The 22,890-nt window shown below is 37.9% G+C and overlaps 3 protein-coding genes across 4 annotated transcripts in view; 2 read left to right on the plus strand and 1 right to left on the minus strand.

The window, feature by feature from the left end:
- The window catches only part of LOC148721277 (QRFP-like peptide receptor), a 90,962-nt gene that overhangs the window by 35,475 nt on the left and 32,597 nt on the right, over positions 1 to 22,890 (minus strand). The window lies entirely within an intron of this gene.
- On the plus strand, positions 2,498 to 16,987 carry LOC111342586 (uncharacterized). 2 transcript variants are annotated; one of them, XM_088735896.1, is made up of 5 exons: positions 13,038 to 13,238; positions 13,334 to 13,456; positions 13,572 to 13,694; positions 14,213 to 14,764; positions 15,186 to 16,986. In XM_088735896.1, the coding sequence occupies exons 1-5, from the start codon at positions 13,049 to 13,051 to the stop codon at positions 15,503 to 15,505; spliced, it is 1,308 nt and encodes a 435-aa protein (XP_088592022.1). In that variant the 5' UTR covers positions 13,038 to 13,048; the 3' UTR covers positions 15,506 to 16,986. The 2 variants fall into 2 exon arrangements, with proteins under 2 accessions (XP_088592023.1, XP_088592022.1); XM_088735897.1 differs by lacking the exons at positions 13,038 to 13,238; positions 13,334 to 13,456; positions 13,572 to 13,694 and adding exons at positions 2,498 to 2,693; positions 3,223 to 3,372 and having other exon boundaries at positions 15,186 to 16,987.
- The window catches only part of LOC148721283 (uncharacterized), a 28,260-nt gene continuing 25,565 nt past the window's right edge, over positions 20,196 to 22,890 (plus strand). The window contains exons 1-4 of the mRNA XM_088735912.1: positions 20,196 to 20,529; positions 20,671 to 20,820; positions 21,386 to 21,913; positions 22,360 to 22,539. Coding sequence (XP_088592038.1) covers positions 20,196 to 20,529; positions 20,671 to 20,820; positions 21,386 to 21,913; positions 22,360 to 22,539 — 1,192 coding nt within the window. The remainder of the gene's footprint in view (positions 20,530 to 20,670; positions 20,821 to 21,385; positions 21,914 to 22,359; positions 22,540 to 22,890) is intronic.

Raw genomic sequence — 22,890 nt, forward strand, 5'->3', positions numbered from 1 at the left:
CGTTTGTAACCTTTCAGGGTTACCGCCTGGCAGGGAAATTACACAGAAATTTCAAAATGATGACCTCTCAGCTAACTTGCAGAAGAGTAAGTAACTCCTTCATCATGGTTTAGCGGATACTGAAGTTTGCAAAGAAAAAATATAATAGGCCTCTTGTATATATTCATATACAAGCTTCTGTATTCAAATTTTTTCAGCGGGTTAGTGGATCGCAAGAAGCTAATTCAGGAAGTTCATGGATTCAGTTTGCAACCAATTTTTTCGCAGTAATGAGATTAGAAACGGTTATAATTTTGGGGTAGCCTAAATGAAAGTTTAGAAAAAATAGGCACGTCTACGATGCTCTCTATGCAAGTTTTCTGTCTCTGCAATGATGTCCATGAACATTTTCGGCTTTTCCATGCCGCAAAATGGACAAGACGACTATTGGTAGACCTTTGTTTTTGAAAAAAACGCCGAAAGGCTTGTTGGAACTTAACTGAAATGGCTCTGCATGACACAGCCTTTCTAAAGTTTCGCAATAAAATTTTAAATTCTCATGGGACCAATGGACATTTACCTGACGTTGATGGCAGCAAGTCTCATGCGTTCAGTAGTTTTAATTTGGCACCACTGAAGAGATCACATGCCAGTTATTAAAAACTGTCATGTGTAGGTGGTTTGCACGTTACGTCATTGCCGTCATGTTGGTGGACGTCCACCATCATTTGTTCTTTTCACCATTGTTACCTGTGTCTCTAGAGATTGGTTACAAACCACCGATAACTTGCCACATAAGGGGTTTGTTTTCTAGCATAGTTAATCGATTAACTATGTTTCTAGTAAGGGTTCTTCACCAACGTGATGTTCAATTGAGCCCTGACAGTAGGATTGAATTCACTTTGCCAAAAAACACCTTGTAGGGGTGATTATCTTCTACTCTATTTTGTTCTTAAGTCTTTGGTTGGGTGCATTAGTTTTTTAAAAAAAGTGTATGAGTCGCAGGGGGCATTAATTAGCTTCTTTTTTTCTTTTCACATAAGTTTTCATAATAAAAGGCAATCTTGTGGTCAGTTATTATTACGAAAAATGTCTGATTGAGAAAAATGCTCGAGGTTATTAATAAAAACAGCTGGAAATATATTTATTTAGGAAAAACATGTCCTCAATTTAGGACAGACCGGAGCCCAGAAAATTATATGAGCAGATTGTTTCAACTTTCACAAAAGGCGTTGTCCAAGCAATGTTTAAAATGTGAAAATCGACTTTTCAAATATTCTTTCACCTTAAAGATGTTTAGATTACGTCCAGGTGCCGACTGGTGAAGACAAGCGAGTTAGACCCCTTCACAGGTAACACCCTCACACTCCGTTTATTAGACTACTACGGAAGCAACACTTAAAAGAGTACACCTCATTGACAAAATATGCCACCTCGACAAATTTGGCGTCCTAAGGATCGATAAAACTTTTAAGAATAGTACGATCGAAAACTGGAATACTTCATGCGACGGACTTTTTGCAAATTCCAAATTTTAACTATATAGAACTCTGTTGTTCTGTTTTATGGGAGTTTGAATCATTTATGATAATATATTAATTTAACGCCAAGCGATCCAATACTAAATTCACTGAATACTTAATTCATGTTTCTTTTTTGTGATCAATTCTTGTGCAATGCGTTTTCGACATTGCCCGAAGAAAGTAGGCCATGAGTTTGACTTTTTGAAACTATTTAAATCGAGAAGATATTCGAAAACTTGACAGAACGTCGCTCGAATTAATCACACAGAAGCTAAAATGGTAATGCTGTCTATTAGCTCATCTTTCGCTTAAAGAATACGAAGAGAATTCAATTCAACTGACGGCAAATAAATGTCATTGGAATCGACCACTAAGACACTATGGGTTTATACACTATGAGTTTATACAAAAGACAACATTGCACCAAAAACGGAATCTAAATGGAATTTTACTTTGTTTCGAAAACTCTCCTATTTCTCGCGCAAATCGTGTTTCTTACAATGCTGAACGGGTGAGAAATTATACATTTCATTGGTACCAGGAATTAAGGCCATAAGGTAAAAAAATGACAGAGACATTTTCCATTTTTGGCTCTTATTTCGCTATTCACTTTTTCTCTCAACAAAAGCGCCACAGATTTTGCCGGGGCATCTACTCGTTCCATTTTAAGTCTGCTCATTCATGCCAAATTTTACACACGTTTAAAAACAGCATAAGTTTGCGCAATTCTACCTCTTAATTTCCCAAAACTCTGCTCAAGTCCTAGGGTTAGGGTTAGGGGTTAGAGCTGTTGCTTTAACTATCCACTGTTCTTAGTCAGCCTTAAGATAAAAGTTCGTTAGTTGATACCCAGACCTATCTATGATTTCCGTTTTTCAGGAATAATGCTGTGGAGATTTTGTTATTTTCTTGTCTGTGTTATGTTCATCAACCTTGTGACCGCTAAGGATCAATGCAGGACAGAAATTAATATTCGTGGCATGGCTCTCAGAGGTTTCATTTTCAATAAAATGGCGGTGGCAGCTCCTCATATCTGTGATTTCTTATGTGAAAGGGAAATTACCTGCCAGAGCTATAATTTCAACAGAAAAGAACAGATCTGTGAATTAAACAACCGCACAAAGGACGCAAGACCTGAGAATTTCCGTTCAGACCCAGCGTGGTTTTATATTCGCCGTTTGAACGGAAGAGGTATGTACTAAGCTAACCACCTTGTCGAATAATAATCATAGATATTTTTATCACAAGCAAAGATTACGATAATTTGTGTATGCAAACAATGTCAAACAGACGTTTTCAAGAAAGAGTATGCATGTGTATATAATTGGGATTCCAATAAAGATATTTTAATATTGAAATAGAAAAATATTTTGAACATAAGTTCGACGGCTGCTTACAGTCCGCCTTTTCCGAACACTTATGGTATTATATAAAGAATATATAACTCTATAATTTTTCTAGAGAGAGACAAAGACAACTTTTTATTTACCTTTTAAAGTGTTAGAAGAAGCTAATCTAGTAAAGCTTATGAGAGAGGGTACCTACCTATCCATGGGGGTAGGGGGACAGCTTCACCGAGCTTTTAAGCTTTGTCAACCGAAGGAGGACATACAAGTGAGTGGGATTCAAAACTCATATTTTTGTGCAATTAGTTCTTATTCCCCTTTCGATGAACGCAATTTAACATACCTTGTGTTTTCCAACATTTTTACCCATTCAGCTCCCTTGGGTTCGATTCCGGAGTTACCAGCACGTTCATGCCGTGAAATAAAAGCAAGCGAAGGGAAAGCCACCGGAAGCAACAAACACTGGCTGGATCTATCTAGCACTGGGAAGGCAGTTCTGGTTTACTGTGATATGTATTTGGAAGGTAAATCATAGTTAAGCCACTGCTTGCGTTGTCTATTATTTTTATAGTACCCTTGGTTGCTTCAATATATAAAAACTCGTGAATAACTATGCATTGCACAGTTTCCGCTTTATGTTTCCGTTTCACTGAGTAAAAAGCTTAAAGGCAAAAATACGCAGGAGTTTGACGATCTCAAACTGAACTAAATTTTGATAGAATTTGAAAAAAAAATTTATTTTTCCAATATTGCTGGTAAACACGGTCTATGTTGCTGGAAGACAATTAATTCTTGTTTTATGGCAGTGATTGTCAATTTAATAGTGTGTAAGGCTATTTCTCTGCTTTATTAACATTTATGAAATCATGACTTCTTCCTTTCTCTTGAACTAACCAGATCAAGATGAATGCATCAGTGGAAACAATGCTTGTGAGGTCAATGGATACTATACCAACACACCGTGGGCTCCTATCACTGTACTTGCAGAGAGGGATACATTGGCGATGGACACTCGTGTTCAGGTACATCGCCATTAATTTAGACGATATTCTTGCGAGTATCGTGATAGCTTACGCGGTTTGCTAATGACTTATCATTGATTTGCTGACGGGAAATCAATGATAACTTGTATGCTACGCATGTTTTACATGCGTAGCATACAAGTTTAACACTTTCAAAGTTATTTTGCGTGTAAGTTTATTTTAAAAAATGTGAAAGGCTGAAGGGAAAATTGATGGGATAAGAATAAAGTATGCATGGGAGATGTGGAGGTGAACTATGGCCTCTCTTGAGTAGAAGAAAAAATTGAAATCTCTGACGAAGAGCTTGTTTCAAACGTGATTTTTTTCCCATTATGTGGGTTTTCAAACTCTCTTACTATCCAGTGTTGCAAGGGTATATAGTCTGCATTTGAACACACTATCAACAAACTGCTGTTGAGATGGAAGATAACTTCCAAGTAAGGATATTGTTTGGATTTAACCATGAAAGATTCCCATAACTAGCCCACAAAAAAATCTATGATAACCAATAAGAAGAGTTAAATTTTAGATCCTGGAGGTGAGAAAGTCAATTTGACCACTTCACCTCGCTGGTAATAAAATGTTCAATTGAGATGTTTTACACTCATCTAGCACTAAATCTCATTTAACAGCCATGTCATCATTTAGTTTTTGAGTGCAGTGAACTCCTAATGAACATTCTTTTTAGGCACCAGGGGGGAGGGGGGGGGGGGAATTTCAAAGTCATTCCTTCCAATGATATCAATACATCATCCAACAAAAAGGTGATGGTAATAGACAAAACGATCAGTTAGCGTCCATTTTCTAACTAAAGCATAAAATATTTTCGAATAAGTTACAAGGAAAATTAAGAGAGCTAAACGGGAGATTAAAGATAACACGAAAAGTGAGAGGGCAAATTGGGGGGCAAGAAGCGTGTTTTGGGCTGAAAAAAAAAAAAAATCAGGCCTGTACGGGATTCGAACTACTGACCTCTGCGATAGACCTTTTTCAGGTCTGATTTTCGCTATTGCTTAAATAGCGCTATCTACTGCGAGGATCGTGCATCATATGTATCTAATATCGCAGTTCAAAATATATGAACTTCATATATTTCATTGTAATAGACAAAACGATCAGTTAGCGTCCGTTTTCTAACTAAAGCATAAAATATTTTCGAATAAGTTAGAAGGAAAATTAAGGGAGCTAAACGGGATATTCAAGATAACACGAAAAGTGAGAAGGCAAATTGGGGGGCAAGAAGCGTGTTTTGGGCTAATTTATTCCTCCTTAAATTTAAAATCATTTCAAATTTTTAAATTTCAAGTTGCCAGAACCGAGTTCCCCGCCACTTCTGAGTATTTAAGTTTATTCTGCAAATTATAATTGCTGTAAAAAATATGCATGGATTGAGAATAAACTTTTAAAGTTATTTGAATGTACTGAAGCTTTTTGTGAGTTCCTAAAAGAGTAGAATTTGAAAAGCTACGGCTATGTGTGGTGAAAGATAAAGCATACGACAAGATGATGATCAAAACATTTTATTTGCGTAATGGTGCCTCTTCAAGTCTTGCAACCTTCCGGAGGTCTTTGTGAGTTTAGTCATATTTAGTAAACCATCGGAATTTGTATGTGACTCTTGCACAGGACTTGCAACTTCCTGTATGTCTTTGTTAGTTTAGTCAAATCTAGCAAAACATCGGGATTTGTTTGTAACTCCTTGACAGGTCTTGCAACCTCCCGCGTGTCTTTGTGACTGTAGATAAATTTTTCAAAGCATGGCGATGTTATTTTACTCCTGCCTAGGTCGGCATGCAAACCCGGATAGCAGATTTTCGACAAAAAAGTGTTAGAAAAAGTAAGAGAGAATGTTCAAAATTTTTTCGCACTCATTTAAACACTTGTAGAGAAATTTTGGTTAGGCTAATTTTAAAATTTTTTTTGGCAATTAATAGATAAATATAAAAGTACTTGTAGCACCAATGGTTAACCGAAGATCGAAAGGACGACTGAAGGTTAAGCTCCCAGAAAACGTAAAGAGAAACTATACAAATACCTGTAAAACTCAAATTTAATGTATATTTCCCCTTGGTTGGCTCTTTAGCCTTGTAAACTTGGGAGTTTGAATTACCATGAAATCCCTAGGGCTTATACTGCTCGATTCGTAAATAATAATCGTAAACGCAGATTCTCCGGGGAGTAATCTCTATACACAAACCATGTTAGCAAAGCTTCCAAAGAAGAAAAGATTCAAACAAACTTCAAGCTGCACAAGCGAGAATTTACCAAATGTCGTTTTTACGGTATGGTACTCGAGTACCTTGTGTGTCTGAACAGGTACATGTGGCGACCACTGAATAAAAAGGTACAACTACAATCTAACATTACTAAGCATATTTCCTCAGACTTTGATCGAAAATACAAACAACTTTTAGCGCGCTGAACGCTAAGAACGGCTGCATTGGGTTCTCCAACTCAACATAACAAGGGGAAAGAGTCATAAGAAATGACCCTTGACAACCTTATAAATAAAGAAAGAATGAGGTGTATTTGAGCGCAGATTAAACTTCAGCTAGCTCAAATTGCCTGACTCGAGAAAATTATAACGGGCATTTTCTGGGAACATGCTCTTTGCATTCCACTGCTTCGTTCTCGCCGTTTTGGCTTCTCTGATACCTGCAGAAGAAAAAGTTAGATTTTCCTATAATTATGTCCTGGTTCAAGTCTGAGTACTATTTAAAAATTTATTATGATAGATTGTTATTATCCTTATTAACATAACAAAGCCTTGAAATATACACACAAACTTCCAGTGTTGCTAGCTATAACAAATTACTCCAATCATGACAAATAGTTTTCTCCTTTGGATGGTATGAAATAACCTTCAAATTTTTCAAAGTTGAAATGGTAAATTGGCCACCGGTAAATTGGCCACTTAAGGTGGCCAATTTACCATTTCAACTTTGTTGATATATCCAAATTATTTCGTTACCCCCACCGACGCAGCCCCAAACAGTTTCTTTCGAAACTATCAGCCTGTATTCAAATTTTACAGTACGTTCAACATTTGCCGAATTCATTTTAAAACAAATTATTTACGAGCAACAAGATGAAGAATATGGGGAACACGATTTTTGGAGCAGCCAAAAGAGAGTATACGGTAGAATGATTAATCACGTCTCTACAACGCTGTCCATGCACGTTTTAAAATTTTCGATGAAATTATCGCTGGAGGTCCTTTGTATCGTCACTACAAGCGAACTAACGTTTTGTGAACAATTTTTAATTTTCAAACCCTACCTGAAGAGAAAAAATATAGAGAAAAGGAAAAGCACCAGTGCTTTTAACTTTGGGCTTAAACGTGTTATTTGTATTAATACTTGGCTGTTAGTAAAATCTGAGGACTTTGTGGATTGAAACTTTGCCTCTGGAGAAAAGAAACTAAGCTTGAATCGCATACATACATACATAAATCCATTCACTGCTACTTCCTAAAGAGCCGAGGCTTCTTAAGCTAAACAGGTGGTTTTCAAGAAAATTTTTGTTCACAAAATTTCATGCAATCCTGTTTGATTAAAACGGAGATTGTTCACCGTCGAGTCGTTGAGTTCCTTGAGATGTTTTATTTTCAAAAATAATGCTGTCAGGGATATACGGGATATGCTAGGAACTATATAGAACCGAAAGGCCAATGATCCTTTCAAACAAGTTTCTACCGCCTAAAGAATTTCTGTGTTACTTCAGGATTTTGTATGAAAGTTCTACGTGTTTAGTTATGATGATTTGGTCGTCTTTATTTTGCGGTCAAGTTTGGGTAGATAAGGAGAGCGTAGAAACATTTGTTAAAACGTTTTCAAGTAACTTATCGCCATACATTGCACCCCTACAGAGAAAATTAAGCCAGAATAGATAAACACATAAAGGACAACTTTCCCTAAAATTCAAATTGAAGGTCATCGATATGCATTAAGTATAATCGAATTTCACCAACCAACTACATCCCAGAGAAACTTATTCATTTGTGACAACCACTGACAACCCCATAATTAAACAGAGAAGGTTGTGTATTTGAACGCATATTAAACTTCAGCTGTCTCAATTTGTCTGATATTTCTCCGGCATAAGGTTGAAAAACTCGCCGTAATTGTTCGCCTGAAGTACAGCGGGCATTTTCTAGGAAACATGCTCTTTGTATTCTACTGCTTCGTTCTCGCCGTTTTGGCTTCCTTAATACCAGAAGGACAAGGTGAGATTTTCCTACAGTTATGTCCTAACTCATGTCTGAGTACTTTTTAAAAGTTTACCAAGTCATTATGTTCCATTTTTATTATCCTTATTAGCATAACTGAGTCTTGAAATATTCGCACAGGCTTCTTTAAGAAGTATAAAAGAAATTAAAGTTATTTCAACCAAATAGTTTTGGCCCTGGACAGGCATAGTACATACAACGTACGCATTTTATAGGAAGTTCAGAATAAAATTTTAAGAGAACATGCTTCTTGTACTAGCCGAAAGGGACAGTTTAACTCAGAAGATTTAAATGCGTCTCTGTAATGCTGTCCATAAACGTTCTCGACTTTTCGATTCCGCGCGATGGATAAGCGGCCACTGGCAGATCTACGAATTTTAAAACAAGTGGGAAGTCTTAGTGAACTGAACTAAAACAGTTCGGATGGATCAAATGAAGCGAAACTTTTAAGTTAGGTAATATAGTTTTTTAAAAATAACGTTTTGTGGAAAAAATTCAAGAGAAAAGAGAAAGCAGCAGAGCTTTTACCTTTGGGCTTAAACATGTTATTTGTATTGAAACTCGGCTTTTGGTAGATCTCACATACATCATCTTATCACTGTTACTTCCTAAAAGGGCTTTTCAAGCTAAACAGGTGGTTTCAAGGATAAAAATTGTTAAAAATTTTTTTACGCAGTCCTGTTTGATCAAAACGGAGATTGGTGGCCCCCGATCCGTGGATTTCCTTATGATATTTTATTTTCAAAAATTATGTAATCAGGTTTTCAACTTCTTCAAGCGCGAGAACAAAGATGACAAACACGACTTTGTTTTGCACGATCTGACGCGTATATCGAAACAGAGCGGAGTCTTTTTGTCGTTGAACACAGGTTTCATTGTGAACTGTGGACGGATTTTTAAGATCTATGAGTTATTTCATAAAACAATGAAGGTTCTGTCTTGGTGTACCGGTTCACAAGGGAATCACCATGTTTTTTTTTTGTTTAGCTGGTCATTGGTTAGCTGTCGTGTATTATTTGGTCTTTTGTATCGGCTCTTGTGAACCGCTACACGAGGACAGAACCACAATGAATGTCCGGCGGCATCACTATTGCGAACTCCGAAGATCGGAAATTTCATGATGAACAGTGATGTCAGTAAATTTTCTTGCTCTCAAAAAGATATCAACTTTAGTTAACTTTGATGTAAATAAAGAAGTTGGACAGCATTTTTCGAATACAGGAAAAGATTCTGTGTGATAGAAATTCATGGACGTGTTCACTACAGAGGACATAGTTTTGAAAAGGAATTCATCTTAAACAGTGATGCAGACAGCCCGTTTTGACTGACAGGAAAATTTAGCGGCCTCAAGTTGAATCAAATTCAACACCTAATTTTGAGTCCGCGCTTTCACAAAGTGGGGTAAATTTGAAAAAAACAAACTTATTCTTATAGTATAGCCTACCATCAGCACAAATCTGGATAATACAGCTGTCCATCGAAAACGCAAAATTTCGAAAACACGCTTTTAAAGAGGATGATATGAAAATGCTGACTTCACCCCTGTGGTATGTCCAGAATAATTAACGAAAAAGAAGCTTTTCAAACATTCTTACTATAGCACTATAGCAAAAGGCTTTCTACTTTCCTTCATAGTTTTCCAAGATTTGCTATCAGTTGCTAGTTCGAAATCGGAGTCTAGAAAGCAGTCGCATCATTGGTCACAGTTCCTTGTATCGTATTTCCTTTTCACTTGACCAAAATGTGACATTTTAGGATCTGTTGTTCCTATTATACTCAATTACGCTCAGTCTTATAATGTGCATGCTAGAGCATACATTTCAGCGTTTCGTTTCCTGGTGAGCCACACTGTGGAAGTAAACTTTTAATACATATTTAGAGATAAAAACCCTGCACCTGAATAGGTATTCAAAGAGTTAATAAAAAGCTTCACTTTTCATTCATAATACGCAGTATAGTTCAAATCTGAAGTCACGCCACAGAACAACACACTCTTTTCATGAAATGAGTTTTGAGCTGAGACCAAACAACAAGCTCCGCGAAAACGTAATCGTTTTTAACGAACTAAACAAGCTTGGACGAGACGACCATTATTACGCACGTGATAAACACGAATCACTCTACATACCAACACGAGTAGTTTATAGACTTCGGCGTGGATCACTGAGTCGATCGATCACAATAGCTGATCGCATCAAAAAGAAGTTAAACTTTGCTATGATCATTCAGAATATAAATAAAAATAACTCTACTGGTGTTTAACGTAAAGCCAAAAGCCAAAAGCCAAACCAAAGCGAGAGTCATACAGTACTAACACTGTACAGTCCCAATTTAAGTAGAAGTGCTTGTCAGTAGAAGTGCTTGTTAGCAGCTTTCTAACTTAACACAATTTTTCTCTAGGTAATTGCCGCAATTTGAAGTTTACCAGTTTTCCTAAACCTGACTACCGACTGGAGAATCACACGGTTCGAACTGTTGACGTGGTTGACGAGGATATCTGCATGCTACAATGCTACCTGGAACCTAACTGCGTCAGTTATAACTTTCATAAGATAAAACAATTGCAAGCGCCTGAAAAACACAAGTGTGAACTGAATAATGCAACCATTGAACACGATGGAGACCTGGTGAAAAACGAAAGTTATGTTTACCGCGGAGCTGAGGTGAGGATTAATTCTAAGAGCTAGAAGTAATACTCCCGTCCTTGTCCAGGAAAGCTTTGTATTTATTTGTATTGTATTTGTGTTTATATATTACTCCACTCCACGTAGTGGTACGTTAAGTTACGTACTGACAAGGTAATAACCACTGGGCAATTCTAATTCTGTACCACGGGAAAGCTTTGATACGAGACCAAAGGATTCACCCATCTCTCCTTTCCTTTAAAATTCCCTGCTTGCGACGGGAATAAATGAACAGATGCGAGGAACCTGTCATACCTGCCGAAATACCATTTTAAGTTTCTCTCTTCCTTTTCTCCTTAAGAATGCTTGCGCGGAAAATCCCTGCAAGAATAACGCAACATGCCAAGCTGGGTTTACAGACAGAGATTATCAGTGTTTGTGTGTTGATGGATCTGGATTTGAAGGCCATGATTGTGATGAGGGTAAGGAATCTTATACTTTTATTAGGGCAGAAACATTGCATATAAGTGACGAGTTCCACACTGTCCTCCCCCAAGTTGAAATTCGTTTCGGTGATTGGGCAGACTTTTTTGAAAGGGATGAGTGTCAAACAATCGCTAGAACCTCAACAGTTTTAATAGTCACAGAATATCATAGCTGAGAGCTTTTGTCTTTTAAGGTTTACGGTGAAAATGATCACGGATAGCATAAGCTATCTGATTAAGAAAAGGGCGACTGGATGCGGGTTCATGACCTTTTTTTCCCCCATGCTCTCGATACATTTTTTCGTTGTGTCTCCTGTCAACATCTAGGCCACTTGTAGTTTCTCAGTTTCTTTTTATTGAAGTAAACTTTACACCAAAATTCAGACATGACCCCATTATCAAAAAAAGATATAACGTAATGAAAAGCTTTTTAAATCTTCTAAAAGGAGCCATCTATCTATGATGTTCATCACTTTCTTCTTCCAGACATAGACGAGTGTTCGACTGGTAAACATGGCTGTGGAAGTAATGCGACATGCAATGACATAATCGGATCGTACAGGTGCAGATGTAACGAAGGATACTATCGAAATAATATAAATTGTACTGGTAAGTATTCTAAGCATGAAAGCCAAAACACTTCAGCCAGCACAATTAAAAAAAACCTTGGTATACAAATGATAGTCATTTTGTTGTTTCAAACACACATGAGTGTTTGAATGAAACAAACGGATGTGATATAAATACTGAGTGTAACAATACTCAGGGATCTTACAACTGCACGTGTAAAAATGGATTTCAAGGAAATGGAACTAACTGCACAGGTAAAATGTCATCTCATTTTCTCTCCATCAGAAGAAGAAATAACACAAGTGAATTTGTATGCTCTTGCTTCTCTTGTTTTAGACATAGATGAGTGTGGTGACAGAACGCACGACTGTGATGTGAATGCTGAGTGTAAGAATACACTGGGATCTTACAACTGCGCGTGTAAAGATGGATTTCATAGAAATGGAACTAACTGCACAGGTAACATGTCATCTCATTTTCTCTCCATTAGAAGCAGAAACAACACAAGTGAATTTGTATGCTCTTGCTTCTCTTGTTCTAGACGTAGATGAGTGTGGTGACAGAACGCACGACTGTGATGTGAATGCTGAGTGTAAGAATACTCTGGGATATTACAACTGCACGTGTAAAGATGGATTTCAAGGAAATGGAAGTAACTGCACAGGTAACATGTCATCTCATTTTCTCTCCATTAGAAGCAGAAACAACACAACTGAATTTGTACGCTCTTGCTTCTCTTGCTCTAGACATAGATGAGTGTGGTGACAGAACGCACGACTGTGATGTGAATGCTGAGTGCAACAATACACTGGGATCTTACAACTGCACGTGTACAGATGGATTCAAAGGAAATGGAACTAACTGCACAGGTAACATGTCATGTCATTTTCTCTCCATTAGAAGCAGAATTTGTATGCTCTTGCTTCTCTTGTTCTAGACATAGATGAGTGCGCTGACAGAACACACGACTGTGATGTGAATGCTGAGTGTAACAATACACTGGGATCTTACAACTGCACGTGTAAAGATGGATTCAAAGGAAATGGAACTAACTGCACAGGTAACATGTCATGTCATTTTCTCTCCATTAGAAGCAGAATTTGTATGCTCTTGCTTCTCTTGTTCTAGACATAGATGAGTGCGCTGACAGAACACACGACTGTGATGTGAATGCTGAGTGCAACAATACACTGGGATCTTACAACTGCACGTGTAAAGATGGATTTCATGGAAATGGAACTAACTGCGCGGGTGACTTGTTGTAAGATATAATGTGGTCTGTTTTTATAATAATACCTATGTTATTATACAATAATAAACTTTCTTTTGTTGATGCAGATAACGATGAGTGTTCTGACAGAACACACAGCTGTGATATGAATGCTGAGTGTGACAATACCCCGGGGTCTCACAAGTGCACGTGTAAAGATGGATTTTATGGAAATGGAACTAACTGCACGGGTAACTAGTCCTCACATTTTCTGTGGTGACTTTCATCAAAAGTAGATTGTGAAGTAATATAAGTGATCTAGATGGTCCTCTTTTTTTTATTCTAGACATAGACGAGTGTGTCGACAGAATACACCCATGTGATGTGTATGCTGAGTGTAACAGTACCTTGGGATCTTACAACTGCACGTGTGAAGATGGATTTCATGGAAATGGAACTAATTGCTCAGGTGATTTAATAACTACTAATGTAACATTTTGAGACTCCGTCTTTTATCTTTTTTATCTGAGGGTACTAAAAAAAGGGTCTCATATACATGATATGCCCGCCTTTTTGTGTTCAAGACTCCAACGAATGTAGTGAAGGTACTCACGGCTGTGATGTGAATGCTGAGTGTAACAACACCCTGGGATCTTACAAGTGCACGTGTAAAGATGGATTCAAAGGAAATGGGACTAAATGCACAGGTAACGAGATGCAACATATATAGCTGTCTCTCTTTTTTCTTGAAGGAGAATTGTAACAAAACCAAAAAAATACAAGAACTGGTTTAAATGGCTTTATTTTTCTAGAGCTAGAAATGAAGTTCAGTGACACATCCGGCTGCGCCTCGAGTTCCACCTTTCTGTTCTTATTACATTTTGATGTCGTCTCTGATCTTTCTATCGAACAGACGCAGGGAAATGTGGAATCAATTTGTTACTAGATACATATGAGTATACTGTGAATAGGGAATAAAAATGGCTTTCATTCAGAGAAGGAAGCGGAAGCAGTCTGAGAAGCATTGTTATTCTTCCAGGAGTCAAGAAGTCTTAAGAAGGCGGTTTAACTTCGTATAATTTTCAGGAGCTTTTCTTCTTTATCTAATTTCCCTTAACTTGCAGGAATAATTTTTCAAGCATGGCAGTTGGCGATATTGGCAATATAATTAGACGATTCATCGCAAGTATGATAAATTTTATAATATTGCGTGTTTGTTACGCAGGATTTTCAGCTGTGTTTACAACCCTTGATGCGAGTGAAGTCGGCAAGGGTCCAGCCTCAATCGGTAGTCACTACACAGGTCAGGACCATGACGGACAAGTTACATTGTCCAGCGGTATTCAACTGTGGACTGTGCCACACACTGGTGAATACAGAATTGAAGCAATAGGAGCCTCAGGGGGGTACGGGAAGAACAGTGTCATCAAGAACGGAGGAAGAGGGGCAAGGATGATTGGAAACTTTAATTTGAAAAAAAGCGAGATCATTCGTTTACTTGTTGGTCAAAAAGGAGGTGCATCGAAGTCGTCCAGCAATTCAAATGCCGGGGATGAAAATAAAAAAACTGCCGGAGGTGGTGGAGGTACATTTGTGGTGAGACGAAGCAACACGCCTTTGATCATAGCTGGAGGTGGAGGGGGGATTAAAAAGATGTCAGAACAACATCCAGGATGTGATGCGTCCATAAGCACCACAGGAAATGCTGGGAACAACTCGCCACTGGGGTCAGGAGGAAGCAATGGACATGGGGGGAAAACCAGTGGTCAACGTTCAGGTAAGCGGAGAAAGGAGAAAAATTCCATCAGTATGTTCAATTTACCACACAATAAGACGACAATAAGATTAATCAAAACCTCATTTATTTAAGTTATTAACTCTACGTTTAAAGTTTTTTCTTTTCTCCACAATATCTGAAGTTCAATTGAGTTTCGCTCGTTCGCTTTTTAAAAATTGTACAATGATGTTTATACACAGTTGACAAGGGTTTCTATCGGCTAATTGAGGATTTAAACTAAACAGCTGCAATAAACCGAGTCTAACGCAAAATTGCAGTGCTGACTTGTCGTCAAATTTTATTAACATCCAAACATAAAGAAATAAACTTAAACAAAATATTACGAATCGCTATGGAAGAGTCAACTTGTAATTACTGTGTTTTCTAGAGGAGATCACCGATTAGGTTTTTATCATTGTAGGTGGTGGAGGTGGCGGCTTCTTTAGGGATGGAAAGACTGCAAAGGATGGAGGGGGACAAGGTGGAAAAGGAGGTAAAGGATATATCCAGGGAGGAGAGGGTGGAGCGTTTCAGGGTGGATTCGGAGGTGGCGGTGGTTTTCGTGGAGGGAACAACGGAGCTGGTGGCGGTGGTGGTTACTCTGGGGGAAATGGAGGTGGGAATATTGCTAAATCTTGCGGGGGAGGAGGAGGATCTTTTAACAATGGGACAAATCAGCAAAATGAATGTTGTTATAATAGCAATGAACATGGTCGAGTGGTTGTCACATTTCTTCAGTGAAATGCACATGGTAACAAGTTCCTCAAAGTGAAGTGGATATTCTGTTTTAAAGGCTCATTGTTGCTAGTTTTCAAAGACACTAAAGATTTGATTTTGATTTCTGTTTTGAAGGCTGATTGTTGTTAGTTTTCAAACACAAGATTTGATTTTGATTTATTTACTTTTTGTTAAGGGATTTAAGGTGTACACTTACCAGCTCAACCCTTAAATTTTAAAGTCGTTTGCTTTTAAGTTCCAAGTTTAGATCTACAAACAGTATCTGCTGGAATAGGTCTTTTTTGTGAATATCTTTACCTTAAGGAATTTATCTTCTACAAAACCTGTAAAATTTGTTCCTTCTCTGAAGTTCAGTGGACACAAATAATGCTTTTTGTGAGAATTTTTAAAACTTTCACCTGTTTATCAAAGTCTAGAGTGCCTGATGTATTAATAAAAATAATTTTGTAGCGACGGACAAAGTCTCCAAGATCAACTTAAGAGCTCGTCACACTTTACACCTAAAGCAGCGAAGAGTCAGGAAAATTAGGAAAGAAGGGGTAGGAGTTGGGCATCTACAAAACAATATCCATGTTTTTGACTGCCAAAAACTGTTTGGCTCCTGACTAGCCGAGCTTGCTAAATGATAATAGTTAACGTTGAGTCAGTGATTAAGAGAGCTTTCAGTGTGACCACAGTACAGGCTCACATGGAGAAGATCAGACTTGTTCAATATTTGTCGCCAAAACTATGAGGCTATTGACAGTGGGATCCGAGCCTATCTTCATTTGTTTCATTCAATTTATCTTTATGAGCCTTTTTATTCTGAAATAAAAAATACAAGAGCAACTGTTCAAGGCAAGGTTAATAAATGAATGCGTTATGATCCAACCGCTTTTTTGTCATTTTGGAATTTTTGTGATGGTGAGCCACGAGTTACTTTTATTAGCTAATAGGTTAGCTTAATTCAAATACAGTTGCCAAAGATTTTTAGACTTAGGCTGGAAATTTCGTCAAATGGTTATTGGTCATTAAATAAATACAAGGAACTACGACAAGTCTGTACAAAGAAACTGATGTTAAGTCAGTTCTTTTGTTTTTCTCGTTTTTTAAGTCTCTTAAATATAGCAAATTCAAGAATTTTTTTCAGCTCTGTCAGCCTTTTCATGCAGGCTCTATATTTTTCCTTTTTTTGAGAGCGGATACATTTGCCAAGGTGATGGCATCTTTAAGTTTAAGCAAAACTTTATTGTTAGTTTACCGTCAACATCTAGAGTAACATTTTCAGTAAGCTCTTATGTTCATTCTTGTTAGGTTGAGGAAAACGCGGTAATTAAGATGTATGTAGGTCGAAATGAGATGTAGGCCACAAGCAATCAGAAATGTGTTTGTTGCGAATTAATTGTTTCTAGGAATTTCAAAAACAAGTTATTACTTTTTCCTAGTTGCCTTGATTAATTAGTCAATGAATCAAAGTTTAAAAATACGGTTTGATATATATTGATTCATATCGGTCAGTTAGTGCACCTCTGTTTTTCATTTGACTTAAGTTATAAAAATTTCACAACTTGAAAGCTACGTTTCTTCAGGAAAGGACGAGGAAATGTGTTTCATCGGATATACGAGATTCTACAGTAAAAAGGACTACCATTTTCTCATGGTTTCTTTGTCTCATGCATTCTTCTCCTGCTCTCATCTCTCAACTTTATCAACTTTGTCCTGTTTTACAGTTAAAGCTTAATAAGGGCCACACCACAAGCCACCTGTACTACATGCGTAGTCTGTTGGGAGTGTACAAACAGCGAGCATGCGCGAGAGGCTTAATTTGACCAAACTGCGGCAAGTTTGCGTGCGTTGTAGTCGTGTAAGTCTATATATCTCAAAACATGAATGACCAATTAAACATTCGCGGCAGGACACAGCAAAGAATCTTTTTTCCCATTTTTTGCCAGTAGGCAGCTTACCGCGCGAGACAAAATAAAATGGGTCTAAAATTTTGAATTATCTTTCAAGACACAAATAATCCGTTGAATACCAACTTCAGGTAAGCAGTCCAAGTTTCTCTGTGTTCGTATCATGAAAACAAGCAGTATTTTAGAAATTCATGCAGCTGAGCATCAATTACGAAAAATACGTTGATACTTTTTGACTCTAAAAATTTCTGTCCCGAATATGACATGAAATTTTTGTTCTGTCAGAAACAGACATCAGGTGGCCTAAAAAGATTACAAAAATTTATGTAGTTGGATCTCAAAAAATTCAAAATAGTTACAAAGGAGACGTGAAAATAGTTTATACGATTCTGTTGGTGTTTTTGTTTTTCCCTATTCTGTATCAGTTGCCAGTAATTACTCGCCGATGCTGATTCTTCGTGAGAACAAAATTTCGTCCTCCATTTGTTTGGTCGAGTTTGTAATTTCACTTTTCAATCATTGTTTTACTTTTCGGGTCATCTACTACTATTTTCCTCACTGGCGATTGTTTTGAACGTCATTGGTAATATTTTCAAAGCACATGAAAATAAAGTTTGCTCTAATGATTGTGCAACACAGCAGATTATGATTCGACGTCTTCCGCTCTTTCGATGCGCTAGTTTGACTAATTGGAATCCATCAAGAAGCTAAAGTAAAAATATGGGTAATTATTTTACTTACACGAGTACGGCTAAGATACAGAGAATGAGAACAAGAAGCAGTTTTGATGTTTTAAGTTCAGTAACTTGACCTGACAACGAATTCTATCTCAAATCGGGTCCAAATTCCTTGATTCCGCTACTTTTTGTTTACAGGATTTCCATGATGTTAACCAAATCGCTTGAGTGATTTAATTTTTTTTATTAGGTAAGCATCGATTAATTTAGATAAATATACTATATAAATATGGTTTTTTGATTTTTATTTGCTTCTTCTCAGTTTCATAGAGAACATTTTAGTATGGCGTTATTTGCAATTACACCAAAGTTGGATTATGTCTCTTTCAAGTCAGTGAGGGACATTAGAGAAGCGAAGTTGCAAACTTTAATGACTGAATTTGTAGGTTACGTGGAAGTACTGCTGGAAATCTTTATGTTATGCCTCGTGCAATTTTTGGGAACTTTTCTAGAAGGAGTAAGGAGTAAATTTGAAATGAGGAGCATACAGCCCCCGGGGAAAAATTGGGACATAAACAATTTCTAGATCGAGAGAGTCGAACTGAACACCTCTTAAGTCCTAAAAGTAAAACATTTCTACCACGACATATTGCAGTATGTTAAAGAGCCACTAAAGAAAACAGCATAACCTTAAGCACACAGAGAGGGATTCTCGATCATACGGATTTTTAATAATTTATTTCCTTTAAATGAATAGTCAAGAGAAAGTTATTTAGAACAAAACGCTTGACAATAAATTAGCTAAGTCTGTTTGGTTTACATGTCTCGGTACGATTTTCCGCACCTACTTTCATTCTGAAAATTATTCTGTATTTTATCAGTTGAATAGGATTCTTTTTCGTCCCATTTGCTTGTTTCTTAAAGACATTACAAAATCTCGAATTGGAAATTTTGATCCTAATCAGCTCGCGGGGGTGACATATGAGGAATTTTTTCACATTTCAATCTTTAGAACACTCGCCGATCTGCAAATCATTTGCCTCTATGGGTGTGCAACGGATTTTTACCTTGAGATATTTCTTGGAGTCATCTGAAATTCGTATTAATAGGTTTTGTACTTATTAAATTTTAATCGTTAGCACTCAAGAGGGTGTCTAGAAAACCTTTAACTGAATTATTCAACCATTAGTTTGTAAATTAATTGTAATCGGGAATATTCCTTTTTTAAGAAGCCTTTTTCATCCAGTTTCTTTTTAACTTCAAAAGCTAAACTTTCGAGGCTTTTGTTCTCTTCTTCTAGAGCCAAAGCTTTAGTTATCCTGTGGACGAATAACTTCGTTTAAGTTTCAACAAGAGCCATAATTGGGCCCAATTATGGCTCTTGGTTTCAAGTTATTCCTTGCATGACGAGATGGGGCTATGACAAAACTCAATCAAAAAATGCTAACATTAATCACGTACTTGTTAACGTTACCATGCTGTGGTTTATTTGATTTGATTTTGATTTATTTGGATTTATATTGCTGTGGTTTATTTGGTTTATTTTGAAAATTTGCCTTTTTCACCTTCTTAATATTTGAATTATGACTTTACCAAAGAAACTTTAGCTAAAGGGCAAAAGTTATCTGTCGACCTTTTGTTGACAGTCCTGGTTGCTGAGTATGTCCTGACGTTTCAAGAAACCAGATTGTGAACAATGATTTTTGCAGACATTAAACCGCAATTCAAAGATTGTCAAACAAATGTTTACATGCGGGAATGAATTCCGTATTAGTCTTTTTCGTAATTACAATTGAAAATTTTCATTACACGTACGAGACCAAACAGGTGTGAGTATACAATAGCCCCCATTGGGCGTGAAAAGATAAGAACATCATTTTTCGAGAGCGATGCTCGAGGAAAAATGTGACCATTCTAACGATTCGGAAATTTGTCAAGGCTTGGAGGGTGAATGCTGGCCAAGTTAGTGGGATTTTTGTCATAATTGAAAGTTTTGCATCCCCTTTCTTCTCTTACGGTATATGCAGGATTCTTTTTTTTCAATTTTTTCTTCTCTTCCTTTACTTTTCCGCCCCACATCTTCAACGTCATATGGTACTTGTTTTTGCAGACGTCACAGCAATAATGCTACCAAGGGTCAGTGGACAGATTTCAGTTTTTGTCGTGCTTGTCATGATTCAAATGTTCCACAGTATTACCAGCAAGCAGTGTAGAGCAAGCATTCACTCCATTTTCCAAATGATGCTGAGGGGCCACACCTTTATGACGATCGAGGGCCGACAGGGCGCCGTCGCACTGAAATGCCGAGAAGCTTGTCACGCTGATTTCAGATGTCAAAGCTATAACATCGTCATACTCAATTCAAAGTGCGAGTTAAATAACCGGACCAAGGAGGCCAGACCTGACGACTTTGTCAAAGACAAAGACAGATATTACATGGCGAGTGACTCAAAACGAGGTAAAAGAACTTATATCAGTATCAGAAATAACCGATTTCTCGTTCAAACTTCTAATAATTACCTCGTTCAAGGATTCTACATCGGTACTCATCATTGTTTCTAACTTTCGTCTTCCTGTAAATTAATTTGTTCGATTCCAGTCCCTCTCGGCTCCATTTCTGAGTTGCCCGCCTATTCGTGCAGAGAGATTAAGGCGAGTGAGGGAGGACAAGTGGTCAGCGGTAATTACTGGTTGGATTCCATCAGGTCTGGAAACCCTATTCTAGCTTACTGTGACATGAAAACAGAAGGTTAGGAAGACAAATATTTCCTGATGACTTTGATCAAGTGTAAGTGAATGTTATTTGGAGATGTTTCCCATTTAGTTGCAGATTACTGCATCCAACACCAGTGCCAAAACAGTGCATGGTGTGTAAAACAACACGTCAACTACATGTGCGTGTGTAACTCATCCGGGTGGACTGGAAACTTTTGCGAGCAAGGTAAGTTCAACGCTGTATTCTTTGCTTCCTGTTATAAAAAGGAGGTCAACTGATGGTATCATTTTTATGCTTATCGTAGACGTCAACGAATGTGAGAAAGGTCTGCATGGATGCCATGCTGACGCCACGTGTAACAACACTGAAGGCTCTTACAATTGCTCCTGCAAAGCAGGATTAATCGGGGATGGAAGAAACATGTGCATAGGTAAGGGCGCGGTCGGGTGACAACTATTCCCGCTACTTTGTCAAACAAGGCGCGAGTAGATTTCTTCGCTCTCCCATTACTTTCAGAGTACGCTGAAGGCATATTTGCTATCAGTTAGGCAGCCGTATGGCCTTCAACAATAAAGCGTCATTCCTTTTCTGTCTATCTACCTGGAGTTTAAAGCTGTCTTTACAAATCTTGGTTCGACTGCAACTAGCGGTCCAAGTTCACTTGGCGGTCACTATACAGGGAAAGATCATGACGGACAAGTTACCGTATCCAGTGGCATTCAACGATGGACTGTGCCATACACTGGAGTTTATAAAATAGAAGCTATAGGGGCTGCAGGGTGGTATGGTAAGGACAGTGTCATCCAGAATGGAGGAAGAGGAGCAAGGATGATCGGAAATTTTATTTTGACCAAAAATGAGATCATTCGTATACTTGTTGGTCATAAAGGAAAAAGAGGGTCTTACGCCATAACAACTGCAGGAGGTGGTGGAGGTACATTTGAGGTGAGAGGAGGAAATACGCCTTTGATCATTGCTGGAGGTGGAGGGGGAATTAAAAAGATGTCAGAACAACATTCAGGATGTGATGCATCCGCAAGCACTACAGGGAATGAAGGGTACCCCTCGCCATTGGGGTCGGGAGGAACAAACGGAAATGGAGGAGGTAGCGCTGGTGATAAACCAGGTGAGCAAAATGAGATTTACCCATTTATCTTCAGACTGTGAGAACTGTGAGACGATAAAAAGTCATCACATGAGCAATTTCTAACCCATGAAACTGATGTATCAAAAGCACATACGCCAAAGAGTTGAACACTTTCGCAAAATCTTAGTTCACTTGAATGTAGCTCGTTGACTAACATTCGTATTTCACTTGCGCCCTTATTGTGTTATTTTAGAGCCACCAAACTAGGTCATAAAACGGGAAAAAGGTGGATATCAGGGTCGTTGGTTGATTACGAATTCGGGTGACACAGCAAAAGCAATGTGAGAATCATATGAAATTCTTTAACAGTTCGATTTTCGTGACTTAGTTGTAATATAGAAGAAAAATGTTAATCTCTCGTTATTTCTATTGATGCCGCCCCGATATCATTAGAGACCACTAAACATTTGTTTTTATTGTTTAAGGTGGCGGCGGCGGCGGCGGCGGCTTTAACGCTAACGGGGGAGGAGGCGGTAAAGGTGGCAAAGGATTTCTGAACGGAGGGAAAGGTGGAACGTATAACGGTGGGTTCGGAGGTGGCGGTTCAAATCCAGCTTACTCTGGGGGACCTGGCGGGGGTGGAGGTTACTCTGGGGGAGCTGGAGGTGACAATGACAATCTCTCTTGCGGCGGAGGAGGCTGATCTTTTAACGGTGGAACAAATCAGGAAAATGAATGTTGTTATAATGCGGTTGGAAATGGTAGTGACTATCAACCTTGTCAAGTGATCAATACACATAGCAACAATTTTCACACAAAATATAGTCGCGGTGTTCCACACAATCTCGTAATTTTTAGAAAGACAAATTATAGCTTATGGCATATTGGTGTATTAGTGTAAACAAGGAATTCTCAGATAAAGCAGCGTAACAATCTATTTACTTGCAGATTCGCACAAGCACCGAAATAATTCATCAGAAAGTGCAGCCTATTGGAACTTTTCACGCGTTTCAGTT

Source organism: Stylophora pistillata, chromosome 10, assembly GCF_964205215.1.
Source record: "Stylophora pistillata chromosome 10, jaStyPist1.2, whole genome shotgun sequence".
NCBI lineage: Eukaryota > Metazoa > Cnidaria > Anthozoa > Scleractinia > Pocilloporidae > Stylophora > Stylophora pistillata.